Source organism: Entelurus aequoreus, linkage group LG07, assembly GCF_033978785.1.
Source record: "Entelurus aequoreus isolate RoL-2023_Sb linkage group LG07, RoL_Eaeq_v1.1, whole genome shotgun sequence".
Lineage (NCBI taxonomy): Eukaryota > Metazoa > Chordata > Actinopteri > Syngnathiformes > Syngnathidae > Entelurus > Entelurus aequoreus.
In genome coordinates, this window is record NC_084737.1 from 63,843,855 (window position 1) to 63,864,147 (window position 20,293).

Below are 20,293 nucleotides of genomic sequence, written 5' to 3' on the forward strand. Positions count from 1 at the left end.
GATTTGATTTATTATTGAACTTGATGCAAGTTATAACACTTTTGTTTTATTTATTATTGAACTTGATGCAAGTTATTTGATTTATTATTGAACTTGAGGCAAGTTATTTGATTTATTATTGAACTTGATGCAAGTTATACCACAGCTGCACAGTTATTTTATTTATTATTGAACTTGATGTTATTTTATGTTATTGAGTTTGAATGTATACAACTTGATGTTACTTGATGTTCAATAAATTTGAAAATGTTAAGCTTGGCATTAGCGTTCTGTTGGGGCGATGGGGGCAGGTGGGGCTTGAAAACTCCCCCTTGTCCAAAGTGGGGGATGACAAAAAAAGTTTGAGAACCACTGGTGTAGAAACATGAACTCACATTGAACCAAGAAGCCACGACAGTCTTCAAAATTTCCCTCAAAATTTTTAGGGCTAGCTATCTTAGGTTCCCGGAGGGGTGTAGCTCCCCCGGTGGCGAGTGTGTTGGGTGGGCTAATGACAGGTGTGGGGGGTGTCACCTGACCAGTGCTGAGGTTGTCGATTTTGGACAACAGGCTGGCGAAAGCAACGTCCAATTTGTCCTCCTGGGCGGAAAAACGGATCTGGTGTTGTTGGATGGCAGACTGAAGTGAGGACAAGTCTGCACTGGGGGAAGTCCTAGCCAGAGGTCCATGCGAAGACTTAGGAGTGCCGTCTGGTTCCATTGTGGTCGGAACGTACTGTTATGTCATACTGGGGAAGGAGACGGCACGACAACAGGATATCAAGCTCAATAGGTTTTATTGCGTGCTTGATGAGTGAATGGAGTGTGTATGCTACTATATGTGTTTGCATGAGAAACTATGTGAGTGAATTTCACCATATAAATACCGTAAGGGGTGTTGAGGCGCGTGTGGAATGAAAAGCATCCAAGTCCAAAGGGAATGATCCAAAAGGGTGTCCAAGGTCCAAGCGGGGTCATTGAAGGAGGGCGAAATCCAGAAGTCCAAAACAGGGTCAAGGATCAGGGAGAGCAAGCAGAGTCCAGGAGGGAAATGGCAGCGGAGGGATACAGCGAGGCTGGGACACGGGTACTGTGGGGAGGAACGAAAGACAACACGGGGTTCAGGAAATGAGGCACAAGGAAAAAGGCAAAAGAGCGAGAGCTGGAGGGAAGTCAGATACGTGAGGCTTACTGCGAGCAGAGCGACGTTCCGACGACGAGGAGTCAGCGTTGGGGCTCTTTATACTGTCGTCCCTCATCAAAGCCAGGTGCGTTGTTAGTAGAGTGTCTCCAGCTGTGGCGGAGTGTGGGCGCAGTCTGCGTGATGAGCGCGGCGGCGTGTCTGGTGCTCACAGCGGAGCCTCTGAGCGCTCCAGAAGCAGAGGGAAGCAAGGAGCGCGCGTGTGCCGTAACAAAATCTTTCAATCATTCAATCAAACTTTCACATCTTTGACATGGCGAACAGCATTCGTGCAGAGTACAAATAATACAACGGTGCAAAGTAATACAAAGTGCTCGCCTGTACGTTATCAAAATAACCAGCCTACCGGTATATGAAAAGTCAGTCTTTAATCATTGTGTCATCGTCTTCCTCCTGCGTACTAAAACCACCGAAATCCTCTTCGTCTGTGTCGGAGAAGAACAGGCCGTAAATAAGCCGCACCCTTGTATAAGCCCAGGGACCAGAACGAGGGGAAAAAGTAGCGGCTTATAGTCCGGAAATTACGGTATATATATATATGTGTATATATATATATATATATATATATATATATATATATATATATATGTATGAAATACTTGACTTTCAGTGAATTCTAGCTATATATATTTATTTTTTATTTTTATTTTATTTTATTTACATAGGAAAAAAAATAAAATACTTGAATTTCAGTGTTCCAGTGGCTATTCATTAGATGGCAGTATTGTCCTGTTTAACTTCTCCCTTCATGATGAGTACCGTATATCATTTCGGCCGCCATGTCTGTAATTTCCTCGTTCTTCTGCTTCGTCTCCTTGTTGTGTGCGCAGTTGTGCACTCTATAAAAGCCCTAGATGTTATGATGTCTTTGGGCAGGCAAGCTGTTTATTTTGTGGGAAATGTCCCCACTCAGTCTCAGGTCCGCATTGAGCTGGAGGGGGCATGGCCTCCAGCTCCGGCTGAATACCGGGAGTTTGTCGGGAGAAAATCTCTGCCGGGAGGTTGTCGGGAGAGGCGCTGAATATCGGGATTCTCCCGCTAAAAACGGGAGGGTTGGCAAGTATGCATTAAATGGCCCTAATATATGTCAAAAGGCATTAATAAATCATGTTCTTTTCAAATACCTTTATAACTGATAACAGCCTGGACATGCTCATTTGAAAATTTGATTTACAGCCCAGAAATCGTGTTATTGGTTTCATTTCGATGCCCTGCCCTCCACAGTTTGACCAATTAGAAAGTCTGAGTGTGTCGCATCCAGGTTGCCAGTTACGCACCGCCCTATTTGTCTGGCTACTGCCACTGGTAAAGTTACTAAACATGTCAGAGTAAATCTAATCTAAAAGGCGTCGTTACGATTCTCAACTTATTCATGACAAAGCCAGGGGCAAAAAGAGGATTTGTATCGGGGATGCCTTTGAAAGATGGAGACAATTGAAGGCGGAGAAGATTTTTTCATCTGACGCCAAATTTGCTAATTTCCTCCTTGATAGGTAAGTAAGGCATTTACGTTTTCTTATTACTTGTAATAAATGGAAATGTACATTTGGTATATAAACTATACTGTCCCATACAGTTTATGATCTTGTCTAACAAAGTTAGTATGTTCTTGCTACGAATGCTTAGCATGCTGGCCCGGTCAATGACACATCGACATATAGGCTAATTGGGGAAATATATGCCCGTTAGCCTGTATGTCGATGTGTATTCGTACTGACAGGGCAAAATATATTTTTGACAAATAAAACCTACGTGGATATGGGTAGTGTCAGTGCCTATTTCGTTCTCAATATGCTGATAAGCTGAGGAAATGGGTTCCAACATTAGCACAGCTGTTACGATGGCAATGTGAAACGCATGGAGACAGCCAAATCACACAATAAAATAATTCCTCATTCGTGTAGCCTATAGGCATACCTTGGTATGGACCCCGACTTAAACAAGTTGAAAAACTTATTCGGGTGTTACCATTTAGTGGTCAATTGTACGGAATATGTACTTCACTGTGCAACCTACTAATAAAAGTCTCAATCAATCAAAAAATGGTAATATGTCACATCTTTGGTTTTGCATGTACATTAGGCTGCTAAGCATGCTCTTCTTCTTTTCACCAGTATAACTATTGCTAGCGTTGGTTGTAGTTGGTTTTAGTCTTTGTTTTGTGATAGCACTAACAATAACCATATGATTGCCATTTGTTGTGATATTGTACGCAGGCATGACGTACTTCCAGCCATCCCTTTTCTACCACTCGTCCCGTTCGGAATGGCGGGGGGTGCAGGAGCCTATCTCAGCTGCATTCGGGCGGTTGGTGGGGTACACCCTGGACAAGTCGCCACCTCATCACAGGGCCAACACAGATAGACAGACAACATTCACACTCACATTCACACACTAGGGACAATTTAGTGTTGCCAATCAACTTATCCCCAGGTGCATGTCTTTGGAGGTGGGAGGAAGTCGGATTACCCGGAGGGAACCCACGCAGTCACGGGGAGAAGATGCACACTCCACACAGAAATATCCCGAGCCCAGGATTGAACCCAAGACCTTCGTATTATGAGGCACACGCACTAACCCCTGTGCCACCGTGCTGACGGCATGATGTACTTCTTCCTGAAAATAGCCTAATTTCTGTGTAAAATGTGTTGTTTAGAGATTTGTTATTGACAAAACGCTTGTCTATTCAGCTATTATGGTCTCAGCACCTCAAACCCTAGTAAGTAGTAAGTGGAAGTTTGAAATTCCTTGGAGTAGCCCAGTCCATCGAGCTGGATTCGGTTGCGTATCTGGCAACCTCAGTTGGGGAGAGGGGAAGGGGACTACAGAATTGTGACTGTGATTGCAGTACTATTTCTGGCCACATTATTACATATGGCTCCTTTAAGATGTTTTCTTTTTTAGAATGTATATTTATTCATGATTTTATTTTTTTATTTGTTTAATTTTTTTTAATAAATACACATTTCTTTCTTTCCTTCTAAAAACTCCTAAAAAAAATTGTTTACTTAATGTTAGCAATGTCTTCAGTCATTTATTCCCTTTAAGATGCTTTCTTTTTTAAATGTATTTTTATTAGTATTTTGGTATTTATTTTTATTTTTTTAAACAAATACACATTTATTTATTTCTCTTAAGTGTTGCACTGGTTTAACTCAGACAAATGTATTTTTAATCAAATCTATGTATGTTCTTTGCTTCTAAAAACTCCATTAAAAATGTATAAAACCCGTAAAACTACAATTGATCATAAACTCACATTCCAAGTAAAACAGCGGGAACATCTTTACTAAATGTCAGCAAAGTCTTCAGTCAGTTATGCCCTTTAATATTGTTTCTTTTTGAAAATATATTAATCTATTTAATTTCAAAAATTTCAGCTATTTGTTTATTTATTATTATATTTTTATTTTTATTTATTTATTTTTTTGCAAAATATAATTGTATTTCTTTTTTCTTTTAACAAATTAAGATCACCTGTAACAATCATACTGAATTACATTTGAGCTTCCTCCTGACACTCGAAAGCCTAAATATCCCTAAAAAAAAATTGTAATGTTTGTTTTTACTGGTTTCTAGTTAATAGTTGAGTAGTTGAATAAAAACACACACAGCAGCTGTTTGTATATAATATTGATTTTTGTCTGTAGTTTTATTCATTTTTACAGGCAGTATTTTTAGTAGAATACCCTTCTCTACTGAATAATACTGATCAATCATGTGCACAAAATGTTGAAAAGAGATAAACAGATGAGTGGACTAGTGGTCACACAGTCAGGCGCTTCGAGGGTTTAAATACCCGCACTTGCTGTAGGTGGGTTAGGGTGAGCAAATGAAGCGCTCCTTTTCTATTCATGCCGTGCTGTGGTAAACATTGTAAACAAACATGGCGTCGATGGTGTGGGACTTCTTTGCTGTTTCAGAGAGAGACATTTTGCGTACTATTTGCACCCATTTGTTCAGTAAAATTTCACGAGGAGGGATAAAAAAAAAAACATTACGCTTCAACACATCAAATCTTATGAAACGGCAGCATCGCTACGACAGTGTTTTGAAAGCCTACGAAGACGCCTGCTCCTAAAGAAGCCGCTCGAAACAAACCACACTTAAAGCTCTTTAAACAATGACAAATATAAATAAGTTATAAGTATCGGTCTTGAAAATCAGGAAGTTATCGGCTTTAGAATAAAATCCTGTGCTTGTTTATGTACACATGCCCTGTGACTGACTAGTGAGCGGCCTAGTGTATACGCTGTTTCTCGCCCTAAATCAGCTGGGATAGGCTCCAGCTCGCCCAAATGAGGACAAGCAGTTTCGCACATGAGGTAATCAGGCAACAAGAATATTATTAAATACAATTCATCATGCTAAGATTCAACAAATGTGTCAATAGTACCATTTTTACCATTATATTAGCAGTTTTATCACAACGCCCAACCATGAGTGGATATTACCATTTCTGAATTTGAATTAATCGTGATTATTCACAGTAAATTACTTGCTTACATAACTTAAATCAACATAGCTCAAAATAAATGAATGTAAAAAAATAATTCAAAATATATATAAATTGCGGGATTCATTTGCAACTATACATGATTGTTTCAATGTTTTTTGTGATTAATCAACTCGTTATTTTTGACAGCTCTAATTAGAAAATTTAAAAAAACTACTGCCGTCAAATGATTAACATTTTTAATAATTTTTAAGTCATACACAAACATTTGTTCAATGTTTTACTTGAATGTAAACCCAGGTAACTTTTGATGTTATAGTAAAGAAGCTCAAAATGAATTAATGTAAAAAATTATTGAAAAGACTGAAATAATTATGTGATTAATCTGCAAATATAGCATACACGATTAATGCAATATTTTTAGTGTTTAATGATGAGTTAACTCATTCTTTTTGACAGCGCAAGATGAAATATAAAACAATTTATTTTATTGTTATCAGATTAACTACACTTTTGAATTTGGATTAATTGTGATTAATCATAGTAAAAATATTAATACAAAAAAAATACCCCAATATTTTGACACAAATGTAATGTCATCATCAGTCATACAGACTACAATACAAACTACTTTTTTGTTATTAATCACTTGAGTTAACTCTTTATTCTTGACAGCCCTAGTTAGAATTTTTTATTTATTTATTTAACCTTTATTTAACCAGGAAAGTCCAATTGAGATTAAAAACTTTTTTTTTCTAATGATGTCAAATTTTATAAATAACGTTGGTATGGTATTTATATATTTAGTCAGATTATTCACACTTTTGAATTGGGATTAATATGGGAACCAACGCACGGGCATCGATTGCGAGGACGTCCCGCGCTAACGTACGTGGACATCCTGAAGAAAGATGCGGGAGCTGAAGGGTGTATGGAGAACCGGAATGATTGGAGACTCCGATGGAAGCTCGTCTGAGGACGACTGAGAGAGAATAGTGATTATTCATAGAAAAAATAAAAAAAGACCCTAATATTTTGACACAAAAGCAATTTCATAGTCAGAATGTTATACGTAGACATTTTTTTTTTGTTTTAATTTAATGTACGTAACTTATTTGCTCAAAACCTGTTAAAAAAATTGTTACAAATAGTTCTGTCCGGAATTATTTTGAAGGAAAATTATGTATGCGTAAGTATTGACCTGATCGCTGACTTTAAATAAAAGCCAGGTAACATTTGATGTTAACGTAACTCAAAATAACAATGTAAAAAATTGATAAATTGTTGCAACTATACATGATTAATGGACATTTTATTTGTGATTAATCACATGAGGTAAGATGTTATTTTTGACAGCCCTATTTAGAAAATACACAATGTAAAATCTGAGGCCACAGTAAGTGAACCGCGCTGTGGCGAGAGAACACTGAATTCGTAAAGTACAATAAAATATCTGCTCTGTCGGTTATGAATGAACTAATTTCCAGGCTGGTGAGCATGGTTTATAAATATTAAATATAAGAGTAATCTCTGATTCTTGTCCACACTGACTGCTCTGTCACCAGGTAACATAGTGCATCAGGTGTGATGTCATCATAATGTTTGGAACCCCTCTTCCAAAGAGGTCAAATGTCATTCACACTCGGGTGTTTTGTCTGAGGTCACACAAGACTCACACTCCTCGCGCAAGACTTGGTCCTCACTGGGGTCTTCAGTCAGGACGAAGACGTCATCTTCCTCGTTTTGGTCTGAGAGGACCCGATAGCTGCACCCGGCAGTCAGTCTGCTGTCAAATATCCTGCAAATATTAAGACAGAGGCATCACTTGCTGCGTATTAACGTTACAGTTTGACATTAGAGACTGGAATACTACTCATGTTCTGCCTGTTGATTTATTTTGATATAAACAAGAGGTGTGACGATAGTATTCAACATGTATGTATGACTAATGTGCAAGTATACATCTGTGTAGTACTGCAATACTAATATATCTGTAAATATGTTACTTAGAGGGGAATGATAAATGTGTCGCTATGAGAATGTCGCACTGATAAAAACAATAACATTAATAATTGTGATTAATCATAGTAAAAATATTAATACAAAAAAAATACCCCAAAATTTTGACACAAATGTAATGTCAATTACAAAATAGTAAAATCAATTGAAAAAAATACTTTAATGAGGTGAGATTACTCGTCCTGTGTTGTAAGTGGGCGAAGGTGAGCAAACCAAGCGCTTTTTTTGTACTACATGTAGGAGGTTGTAAGCGTCCCCTGAGTTTATTGTAAATTAGTGGTGTCCAAACTACGGCCCGTGGGCCAAATGCGGCCTGCCAGCGTTTTCAGTTAGGCCCGCGCGACGTCTTCAGTTTAAGGCGGTTTAAGGACGTCGTGAGTTTTATAAGTGTGTATTTCCAATTGAATGTTTAAATGTCTGACAATGGAATAGCTGCTATTTGGCCACCGACGATAACATGATTAAATCGGATCAATGACCATGTATTGTGCATTGAAGTAAACTCAGCTCAGCATTTACTTGTATGAACCAATCCAGCGAAACGTTTCCGCTCATGGCGCAAAAATATATATAAAAATGCAACCAACACAAAAAGTCAACACACATGGTCACACATACCACTGAACTTTGTGGATGCTATAAAAAAAAGTCCAAGCGCCATAAAAAAAATAAAAATTACACCCATTTAAATCCATTACAGTGTATGATGGGAAAATGTAGAACAAAAAACTTTAAGGAGGTCTTCACAGAAGTAAACAAAGTAGAGTTGAACTTTCACATACTCTTAAGATCCAATTATATTAATTATTAATTATATAGCCATTATATTAACATACCGTATTTTTCGGACTATAAGTCGCAGTTTTTTTCATAGTTTAGTGCGACTTATACTCAGAAGCGACTTATGTGTGAAATTATTAACACATTACCATAAAATATCAAATAATATTATTTAGCTCATTCACGTAAGAGACTAGACGTATTAGATTGCATGGGATTTAGCGATTAGGAGTGACAGATTGTTTGGTAAAGGTATAGCATGTTCTATATGTTATAGTTATTTGAATGACTCTTACCATAATATGTTACATTAACATACCAGGCACGTTCTCAGGTGGTTATTTATGCATCATATAACGTACACTTATTCAGCCTGTTGTTCACTATTGTTCATTTATTTTAAATTGCCTTTCAAATGTCTATTCTTGGTGTTGGGTTTTATCAAATACATTTCCCCCAAAAATGCGACTTATACTCCAGTGCGACTTATATATGTTTTTTTCCTTCTTTATTATGCATTTTACTCTTATATTGCGGAGCGGCTTATACTCCGAAAAACACGGTATATGAATTATTAATTATATACCCATCATATTAACATAATTAGTACACATATAAATGTATAGGCTGTATTTATATTGTTACTTGACGTCAGTCAAATTTTTTTAGCCCAATGCTGCCCACATGTCAAAAAGTTCGGAAACCTCTGTTGTAAACAAACATGTAGGACTTCTTCACTGTTTCAGAGGAAGACATTTACACAAGGAGGAGAAAAAAAAACATTGCGCTTCAACACATCAAACCTTATCGGCCACCTGAAACACCAGCATCGCTACGACTGTGTTTTGAAAGCCTACGAAGATGCCTGCTGCGAAAGAGGATGCCCTAAAGAAAGTTTTGTGCAGATTTTAGGATTTCTTCAAAGGGTCTGTAGTCAAACTAATGTGGTCTGTAAATGATGCAAGGCAAGACCGCTAAAACCGCACCACCTTAGAGCACAACTGTAACTTCCTGCCACTAAACCTTCAGAAAATAGTTATTCTCAGGTTTCTCTATGTTTACATTTCACACTTTGCACTATTTTCTTACACTTTATGAAATATTTCTTACACATTCCTTCATTTTAAGAGCTTATTGTTAAGTGTTCAATGTGATTTTATTATTTTGTTTACATTGTTTTAAGTGTTTTCCATACGTGTGTTCCTTTCCGCCTTCATAGCTGAGGGATTATAATCAGAGGAAGTTACATTTAAAATAAAAAAATTTACATTTCCTATATTTTTTCCCTTCTCCTTATTTTCCATAGGTCATAAAAAAATCTATTATTATCGATATCGACCGATTTTATATCCTGATACAATTTTGAGCAGTTTCGCCCAATTGTAGCACAAATCTACAGGTCACTTCATTAAATCTATCTTCGTTTGACTCTTTCTTACCTCCAGGTGTGCACACACTACAATTAAAACTACATTTAAAAATAATACAAATAAATAAGTTATATGTCTTGGTCGTGAAAAGCAGGGTGTTATCGTTATCAGCTTAAAAAAACAGACTCCTAAGCTACAATATCTAGTATGTGTGTACACAGTGTACCGGTACTATGTAAGGTGGCATCTTACCTTATAGGTACGATGGCCACAATGGACAAAATGCTGGACACTAATAGCACCAGACCAGGAAACCAAGTGAGAGTATGCTGGTATATCTTGGCGTAGAGCAAGTTGGAACCTGCACTGGACACTTTCAGAGAAAGCTGCAGCGAAGCTAGGACTTTACCTGCAAATGAGAGTGACACCGATGAAACTATTATGTTTCTCAGAAATGAACATTGTTGAATCCTTCATTTTTCAAATACCCTCACATATTTTCACATAATTTTCTTTCAATAATCTTGCACAATTTAATAAATATACGCTCACTTCACCTCCACTAGTAAGTGTTGTCTGTGTTGTTGCAATAATAAAAACAGGTGAAAAATAGGTAAAAAGAAGGGAAGATGTATATAAAAATAAAGTTAAAAGAAGGTAAAAAAAAAAAAGGGAAGATGTAGGTTAAAAAGGGTAAACAGTAGGTAAAAAGAAGATAAAGCAAAGGAAGATGTAGATAAAAAAGAAGGTTAGAAACGTAAAGGAAGAAAAGATGTAGATAAAAAGTAGGTTAAAGTAAGGTAAAGAAATGGAAGATCTAGATAAAAAGTAGGTTAAAAAAGGTAAAAGAAGGGAAGATGTAGGATTAAAAAAAGTAAAAAAGTAGGTTTAAAAGGGTAAAAGAAAGAAAAGATGTAAATGAAAAGTAGATTTAAAAAAAGGTGAAAAAAAAAGGAAAGATGTATATAAAATGTAGGTATAAAAACGTAAAGGAAGGGAAAATGTAGATAAAAAGTATGATTAGAAAAGGTAAAAGAAGAGAAGATGTATATAAAAAAGTAGGTTTAAAAATAGGTAAAAGACAGGAAGATGTAGATAAAAATTGCGTTTTAAAAAGGAAAAAGAAGGGAAGATGTATATAAAAAGTAGCTTTAAAAAGGTAAAAGAAGGAAATATGTATATAAAAAGTATGTTAAAAAAAAGTAAAGGAAGGGAAAATGTATATAAAAAGTAACTTTAAAAAGGTAAAGGAAGGGAATACGTACATAAAAAGTAGGTTTAAAAAAGTAAAGGAAGGGAAGATGGAGATAAAAGTAGGTTTAAAAAAGGTTAAAGAAGGAAAGATGTATATAAATGAAGGTATAAAAAAGGTCAAGGGAGGGAATATGTAGATAAAAAGTAGGTTTAAAAATGTAAAAGAAGGGAATATGTATATAAAAAGTAGGTTTAAAAAGATTAAAGAAGGGAAGATGTATATAAAAAGTATGTTTAAAAAGAAGGGAAGATGTAGAAAAAAAGGGTTTTAAAAAGGTAAAAGAAGGGAAGATGTAGATAAAAGTAGGTTTAAAAAAGTAAAAGAAGGGAAGATGTATATAAAAAGTAGGTTTCAAATAGGTAAAGGAAGGGAATATGTAGATAAAAGTAGGTTTAAAAAAGGTAAAGGAAGGAAAGATGTATATTAAAAAGTAGGTTTAAAAAGGTAAAATAAGGGAATATGTATACAAAAAGTAGGTTTAAAAAAGGTAAAAGAAAGGAATATGTATATAAAAAGTAAGTTTAAAAAAGGTAAAGGAAGGGAAGATGTAGATAAAAGTAGGTTTAAAAAAGGTAAAAGAAGGGAATATGTATAAAAAGGAGTTTTAAAAGGGAAAATAAGGGAAGATGTATATAAAAAAAAGTATGTTTAAAAAAGGTAAAAGAAGGGAAGATGTAGATTAAAAAATGGGTTTAAAAAAGGTAAAAGAAGGGAAGATGTAGATAAAAAAGTATGTTTAAAAAGGTAAAGGAAGGGAAGATGTAGATACAATTATGTTTAAAAAAGGTAAAAGAAACAAAGATGTATATAAAATGTAGGTATACAAAATGTAAAGAAAGGGAAGATGTAGATAAAAAATAAATTTAAAAAGGTAAAAGTAGGGAATATGTATATAAAACGTTTAAAAAGGTTTAAAAAGGTAAAAGAAGGTCATATGTATATAAAACGTAGGTTTAAAAAGGTAAAAGATGGGAGTATGTATATAAAAAGTAGGTTTAAAAAGGTAAAAGAAGGGAAGATGTGTATAAAAAGTAGGTTTCAAAAAGGTAAAAAAAAGGGAAGATGTAGATAAAAAATGGGTTTAAAAAACCTAAAAGAAGGGAAGATGTAGATAAAAAGTAGGTTTAGAAAAAGTAAAAGAATGGAATATGTAGATAACAAGTAGGTTTAAAAAAGGTAAAAGAAGATGTAGATAAAAAGTAGGTTTAAAAAGGTAAAAGAAGATAATATGTACATAAAAAGTACATTTAAAAAAGGTAAAAGAAGGTAATATGCATATAAAAAGTAGGTTTAAAAAGGTAAAAGAAAGGAAGTTGTAGATACAAATAGGTTAAAAAAAAAGTAAAAGAAGGAAAGATTTATATAAAAAGTAGGTTTAAAAAAGGTAAAGGAAGGGAAGATGTATATAAAAAGTATATTTAAAAAAAGGTAAAAGAAGGGAAGATGTATATAAATTGTAGGTATAAAAAGGTAAAAGAAGGGAAGATGTACCGTAGTAAAAATGGGTTTTAAAAAGGTAAAAGAAGGGCAGATGTAGATAAAAAGTAGGTTTAAAAAGGTAAAAGAAGGGAAGATGTAGATAAAAAGTAGGTTTAAAAAGGTAAAAGAAGGAAAGATAAATATAAAAAGTAGGTTTAAAAAAGGTAAAGGAAGGGAAGATGTATATAAAAAGTATGTTTAAAAAAAGGTAAAAGAAGGGAAGATGTATATAAAAAGTATGTTTAAAAAAGGCAAAAGAAGGGAAGAAGTAGATTTAAAAAATGGGTTTAAAAAGGTAAAAGAAGGGAAGATGTAGATAAAAAAAGTAGGTTTAAAAAAAGTAAGAAAATGGAAGATGTAGATAAAAGTAGGTTTAGAAAAGGTAAAAGAAGGAAAGATGTATATAAAAGGTAGGTTTAAAAAAGGTAAAGGAAGGGAAGATGTATATAAAAAGTAGGTTTAAAAAGGTAAAATAAGGGAATATGTATATAAAAAGTATGTTTAAAAAGGTAAAGGAAGGGAATATGTAGATACAATTATGTTTAAAAAAGGTAAAAGAAGGAAAGATGTATACAAAACGTAGGTATAAAAAAGGTAAAGGAAGGGAAGATGTAGATAAAAAGTAAATTTAAAAAGGTGAAAGTAATCTATAAAATTCACTACACTAATTCAAAACTATCCAAAATCTACCTCACTGTTAGCAATACCTGCAATAGATGCAAACAATCTCCGGCTGATCATGTCCATATGTTCTGGTCCTGCTCTAAACTATGTTCCTTTTGGGAGGACATTTTTGACACAATCAGAAAGGCATACGGTCAAAACTTTTCCCCCAACCCAATATCAACCATTTTTGGCATATGCCCCGATAACATGTGCCCAGTACCACTAAAACGCGCTGTTGCTTTTACGACCTTGCTGGCCAGGTGATTGATCTTGTTTAATTGGAAGCTGGCTCGCCCCCCATCACACGGCCGTTGGATTAGAGAGGTTCTCTACAACCTAAAACTGGAAAAACTTAGGTTTTCGCTAAAAGGCTCTGCTCAAGCTTTTAAAAGCTCATGGAGTCCTTTCTTGCTGTATGTCAACTCTCTTGATTTATGCCCAGACGCAGATGAGGAATAATCTCCCTTTTATTTTATTTTTTATTTCTCCCTTTCTCTCTCCTTTCAGCCTGTCTGTCTGTCTCTGGCCTCGTATGTGTGTGTGTGTGTGTGTGTGTGTGTGTGTGTGTGTGTGTGTGTGTGTGTGTGTGTGTGTGTGTGTGTGTGTGTGTGTGTGTGTGTGTGTGTGTGTGTGTGTGTGTGTGTGTGTGTGTGTGTGTGTGTGTGTGTGTGTGTGTGTGTGTGTGTGTGTGTGTGTGTGTGTGTGTGTGAATGTGTCTGTCTTTGTCGTCTTACTTATTATATGTTTGTGCCATATGTCCCTTGGTGGTTTGACCTGAGTGGGTTTTTGGTTTAGGTTTTGTCCACTAGCGACGCTGAGATCATTATTCATGCGTTCGTTACGTCTCGTCTCGATTACTGTAACGTATTATTTTCGGGCCTCCCTATGTCTAGCATTAAAAGATTACAGTTGGTACAAAATGCGGCTGCAAGGCTTTTGACAAAAACAAGAAAGTTTGATCATATTACGCCTATACTGGCTCACCTGCACTGGCTTCCTGTGCACTTAAGATGCGACTTTAAGGTTTTACTACTTACGTATAAAATACTACACGGTTTAGCTCCAGCCTATCTCGCCGATTGTATTGTACCATATGTCCCGACAAGAAATCTGTGTTCAAAGAACTCCGGCTTATTAGTGATTCCCAGAGCCCAAAAAAAGTCTGCGGGCTATAGAGTGTTTTCTATTCGGGCTCCAGTACTCTGGAATGCCCTCCCGGTAACAGTTAGAGATGCTACCTCAGTAGAAGCATTTAAGTCCCATCTTAAAACTCATTTGTATAATCTAGCCTTTAAATAGACCCCCCTTTTTTTAGACCAGTTGATCTGCCGTTTCTTTTCTTCTCTCCTCTTCTCCCCTGTCCCTTGCGAGGGGGAGTTGCATAGGTCCGGTGGCCATGGATGAAGTGCTGGCTGTCCAGAGTCGGGACCCCGGGTGGACCACTAGCCTGTGCATCGGTTGGGGACATCTCTGCGCTGCTGACCCGTCTCCGCTCGGGATGGTTTCCTGTTGGCCCCGCTGTGGACTGGACTCCCGCTGATGTGTTGGATCCACTGTGGACTGGACTTTCACAATGTTATGTCAGACCCACTCGACATCCATTGCTTTCGGTCTCCCCTAGAGGGGGGGGGGGGGGGGGGGGTTACCCACATATGCGGTCCTCTCCAAGGTTTCTCATAGTCATTCACCGACGTCCCACTGGGGTGAGTTTTTCCTTGCCCGTATGTGGGCTCTGTACCGAGGATGTCGTTGTGGCTTGTACAGCCCTTTGAGACACTTGTGATTTAGGGCTATATAAATAAAAATTGATTGATTGATTGATTTTAAGGGAAAGGGTGTGAAAAATTTACTGACTTTAAAATTGTACTGTTTCGACTTGCCCTTTTTTCTGTCTTTTTGAAAATGCCAATAAAAAAAGTTGGATTAAAAAGGTGAAAGTAGGGAATATGTATATAAAAAGTATGTTTAAAAAGGTAAAAGAAGGGAAGATGTATATAAAAAGTATGATTAAAAAAGGTAAAGGAAGGGAAAATGTAGATAAAAGTAAGTTTAAAAAAAGGTAAAAGAAGGGAAGATGTATATAAAAAGTATGTTTAAAAAAAGGTCAAAGAAGGGACGATGTAGATAAAAAATGGGTTTAAAAAAGGTAAAAGAAGGGAAGATGTAGATAAAAAGTAGGTTTAAAAAAAGTAAGAAAATGGAAGATGTAGATAAAAAGTAGGTTTAAAAAGGTAATAGAAGGAAAGATGTACAGTATATAAAAGGTAGGTTTAAAAAGGTAAAGGAAGGGAAGATGTATATAAAAAGTAGGTTTAAAAAAGGTAAAAGAAGGTAATATTTATAGAAAAAGTCAGTTTAAAAAAGGTAAAGGAACGGAAGATGTAGATAAAAAATGGGTTTTAGAAAGATAAATGAAGGGAAGATGTACCGGTAGATAAAAAAGTAGGTTTAAAAAGGTAAAAGAAGGTAAGATAAATATAAAAAGTAGGTTTAAAAAAGGTAAAAGAACAGAAGATGTATGTAAAAAGTAGGTTTAAAAAAAGGTAAAGAAAGGGAAGATGTACATAAAAGTAGGTTTAAAGAGGTAAAAGAAGGAAATATGTTTATAAAAAGTAGGTTTGAAAAGGTAAAAGAAGGGAATATGTATATAAAAAGTAGGTTTAAAAAGGTAAAAGAAGGGGATATGTATATAAAAAGTAGGTTTACAAAAGGTAAAGGAAGGGGAGATGTAGTTAAAAGTAGGTTTAAAAAAGGTGAAAGAAGGAAAGATGTATTTAAAAAGTATGTTTAAAAAAGGTAAAAGAAGGAAAGATGAATATACAATGCAGGTATAAAAAAGGTAAAGGTAGGGAAGATGTAGATAAAAAGTAAGTTTAAGAAGGTAAAAGAAGGGAATATGTATATAAAAAGTAGGTTTAAAAAGGTAAAAGAAGGGAATATGTATATAAAAAGTAGGTTTAAAAAGGGTAAAAGAAGGGAATATGTATATAAATAGTAGGTTTAAAAAAGGTAAAAGAAGGGAAGATGTGTCTAAAAAGTTGGTTTAAAAAAGGTAAAGGAAGAGAAGGTGTAAGTTAAAAAAAGATTTTAAAAAAGTAGATAAAAAAATGAGTTGCATAAAGCAAACAACTTTTTCAGTCCTATGTTGATAGTATTAAAAACTTGAAAAGGATCTGTCTAAGGTACAATTATTAAAGATTAAAACATTATTTTAGGTAAAACAGGGTAAAAAGTAGGTTAAAAGGGGTAAAACAAAGTCAAGAGTATGTAAAATGTTAAAAGAAGATAAGGAGTAGGTAAAAGAAGGTAAAAAGAGGTAAAAAAAAAAAAAAAAGTAGATTAATTACGAGTTAAATAAATACAATGCGATTAATCGTGATTATTCATTTGCATCTAAAAAGACACCGCAAAAAACAGTTTGTTCACACAAAACACAAAACGATGTACTTTTGTATGTGAAATTTTTACTCGGGTATGATTTTTATAGATGATGCAGACCAGAAGGAAGTGTGGTAATGTACATACGAATTACCATATGACCCCTTTAAATCATTTTTATATGAAACATCTGTAGTTTGCTATAAAGATATCAATTTGACCTCTTTAAAATGTTTGTATTTGCAAAACTGTAGTTTGTTATAAACTATATAAAAAAATCCCTCTGAGACTAAAATAGTCGCTATATTTACAGATATAAACGTTGGTACATTTGGCTAATAAATGTGATTTACAATAAAAGAATTGGCTCATTTCAAGTAGACAGCGACTGCTAACACTTTTGTAACACTCATGTTGCAGCACACAATATAGATGTCATATTTACTGTACTCACTGTATGAAGTACCACACGATATTGACATTATATTTACTGTACTCACCATATAAAGTACCACACGATGTTGATATTATATTTACTGTACTCACCATATGAAGTACCACACGATATTGACATTATATTTACTGTACTCACCATATGAAGTACCACACGATATTGACATTATATTTACTGTATTCACATTCACAATATGAAGAACCACACAATATTGACATTATATTTACTGTACTCACCATATGAAGATGTATTACACAATATTGACCTCATAATTACGTACTGTAGTCACCATATGAAGAAGTACCACACGATATTGACATTATATTTACTGTACTCACCATATGAAGTACCACACAATATTCATATTATATTTACTGTACTCACCATATGAAGATGTATTACACAATATTGACATTATATTTACGTACTGTAGTCACCATATGAAGAAGTACCACACAATATTGACATTATATTTACTGTACTCACCATATGAAGTACCACACAATATTCACATTATATTTACTGTACTCATCATACGAAGTACCACACAATATTGACATTATATTTACTGTACTCACCATATGAAGAAGTACCACACAATATTGACATTAAATTTACTGTACTCACCATATGAAGAAGTACCACACAATATTGACATTATATTTACTGTACTCACCGTATGAAGTACCACACAATATTGACATTATATTTACTGTCCTCATCATATGAAGTACCACACAATATTGACATTATATTTACTGTACTCACCATATGAAGAAGTACCACACAATATTGACAGTATATTTACTGTACTCAACATATGAAGATGTACCACACAATATTGACATTAAATTTACTGTACTCACCATATGAAGAAGTACCACACAATATTGACATTATATTTACTGTACTCACCATATGAGGAAACGTGCACCTGCTGGGACAGCAGAGATGAGATCAGGGCGACAGGCATCAGAGAGAAGAGTGTCAACGCGCGAGCTAAAGACAACATCCTGACATTAGAAATTATCTTAATGCATTTGTCAAATACAGAAACCAAACTTTATTTACTTACCTAAGTGTGTCATTGATCAATTGAAATTAAATACACGTTTTACTAAGTACATTTAGTTATGTAATCAGTTATTGATGTCAATATTTCATGATTTAATTAATGGCTGTATTCATTCAATCAATCAATCAATGTTTATTTATATAGCCCTAAATCACAAGTGTCTCAAAGGGCTGTACAAGCCACAACGACATCCTCGGTACAGAGCCCACATACGGGCAAGGAAAAACTCACCCCAGTGGGACGTCGGTGAATGACTATGAGAAACCTTGGAGAGGACCGCATATGTGGGTAACCCCCCCCCCCCCTCTAGGGGAGACCGAAAGCAATGGATGTCGAGTGGGTCTGACATAACATTGTGAAAGTCCAGTCCACAGTGGATCCAACACATCAGCGAGAGTCCAGTCCACAGCGGGGCCAACAGGAAACCCTCCCGAGCGGAGACGGGTCAGCAGCGCAGAGATGTCCCCAACCGATGCACAGGCTAGTGGTCCACCCGGGGTCCCGACTCTGGACAGCCAGCACTTCATCCAGGGCCACCGGACCTATGCAACTCCCCCTCGCAAGGGACAGGGGAGAAGAGGAGAGAAGAAAAGAAACGGCAGATCAACTGGTCTAAAAAATGGGGGTCTCTTTAAAGGCTAGATTATACAAATGAGTTTTAAGATGGGACTTAAATGCTTCTACTGAGGTAGCATCTCTAACTGTTACCGGGAGGGCATTCCAGAGTACTGGAGCCCGAATAGAAAACGCTCTATAGCCCGCAGACTTTTTTTTGGCTCTGGGAATCACTAATAAGCCGGAGTTCTTTGAACGCAGATTTCTTGTCGGGACATATGGTACAATACAATCGGCGAGATAGGCTGGAGCTAAACCGTGTAGTATTTTATACGTAAGTAGTAAAACCTTAAAGTCGCATCTTAAGTGCACAGGAAGCCAGTGCAGGTGAGCCAGTATAGGCGTAATATGATCAAACTTTCTTGTTTTTGTCAAAAGCCTTGCAGTCGCATTTTGTACCAACTGTAATCTTTTAATGCTAGACATAGGGAGACCCGAAAATAATACGTTACAGTAATCGAGACGAGACGTAACGAACGCATGAATAATGATCTCAGCGTCGCTAGTGGACAAGATGGAACAAATTTTAGCGATATTACGGAGATGAAAGAAGGCCGTTTTAGTAACACTCTTAATGTGTGACTCAAACGAGAGAGTTGGGTCGAAGATAATACCCAGATTCTTTACCGAGTCGCCTTGTGTAATTGTTTGGTTGTCAAATGTTAAGGTGGTATTATTAAATAGATGTTGGTGTCTAGCAGGACCGATAATCAGCATTTCCGTTTTCTTAGCGTTGAGTTGCAAAAAGTTAGCGGACATCCATTGTTTAATTTCATTAAGACACGCCTCCAGCTGACTACAGTCCGGCGTGTTGGTCAGCTTTAGGGGCATGTAGAGTTGAGTGTCATCAGCATAACAGTGAAAGCTAACACCGTACTTGCGTATGATGTCACCCAGCGGCAGCATGTAAATACTAAAGAGTGCAGGGCCAAGAACCGAACCCTGGGGAACTCCGCACGTTACCTTGACATAGTCCGAGGTCACATTGTTATGGGAGACGCACTGCATCCTGTCAGTAAGATAAGAGTTAAACCAAGACAAGGCTAAGTCTGACATACCAATACGTGTTTTGATACGCTCTAATAAAATATTATGATCGACGGTATCGAAAGCGGCGCTAAGATCAAGAAGCAGCAACATAGATGAAGCATCAGAATCCATCGTTAGCAATAGATCATTAGTCATTTTTGCGAGGGCTGTCTCTGTAGAGTGATTTGCCCTGAAACCGGATTGAACCTTCACTAAGTGTTCATTTAGCTGCTGTGCAACAATTTTTTCGAGAATTTTGGAAATAAATGGAAGGTGGGAGACCGGTCGGTAGTTTCCCATGAGGTCAGGATCGAGGTTAGGTCTTTTGAGCAGAGGATGAATAACCGCATTTTTGAATGCTAGGGGAACAGTGCCGGAGGAAAGTGATAAGTTTATAATATTTAACACTGATGGACCTAATAATACAAACAGTTCCTTGATAAGTTTCCCAGGAAGTGGGTCAAGTAAACATGTTGTTTGTTTTATCCCACTTACACGCTGTAATAATTCCTCTAATGTTATTTCATAAAAAATACAG

At 36.0% G+C, this 20,293-nt stretch overlaps 1 protein-coding gene across 1 annotated transcript in view; it reads right to left on the bottom strand.

Moving 5' to 3' along the window:
- LOC133654401 (solute carrier family 46 member 2) overlaps positions 1-20,293 on the bottom strand; it is a 46,344-nt gene continuing 26,051 nt past the window's right edge. Inside the window, exons 4-9 of the mRNA XM_062054717.1 lie at positions 17,952-18,035; positions 10,057-10,213; positions 7,312-7,433; positions 1,171-1,348; positions 866-1,068; positions 1-727 (exon numbers count right to left, since the gene is read on the bottom strand). Coding sequence (XP_061910701.1) covers positions 1,203-1,348; positions 7,312-7,433; positions 10,057-10,213; positions 17,952-18,035 — 509 coding nt within the window. The 3' untranslated portion in view covers positions 1-727; positions 866-1,068; positions 1,171-1,202. The remainder of the gene's footprint in view (positions 728-865; positions 1,069-1,170; positions 1,349-7,311; positions 7,434-10,056; positions 10,214-17,951; positions 18,036-20,293) is intronic.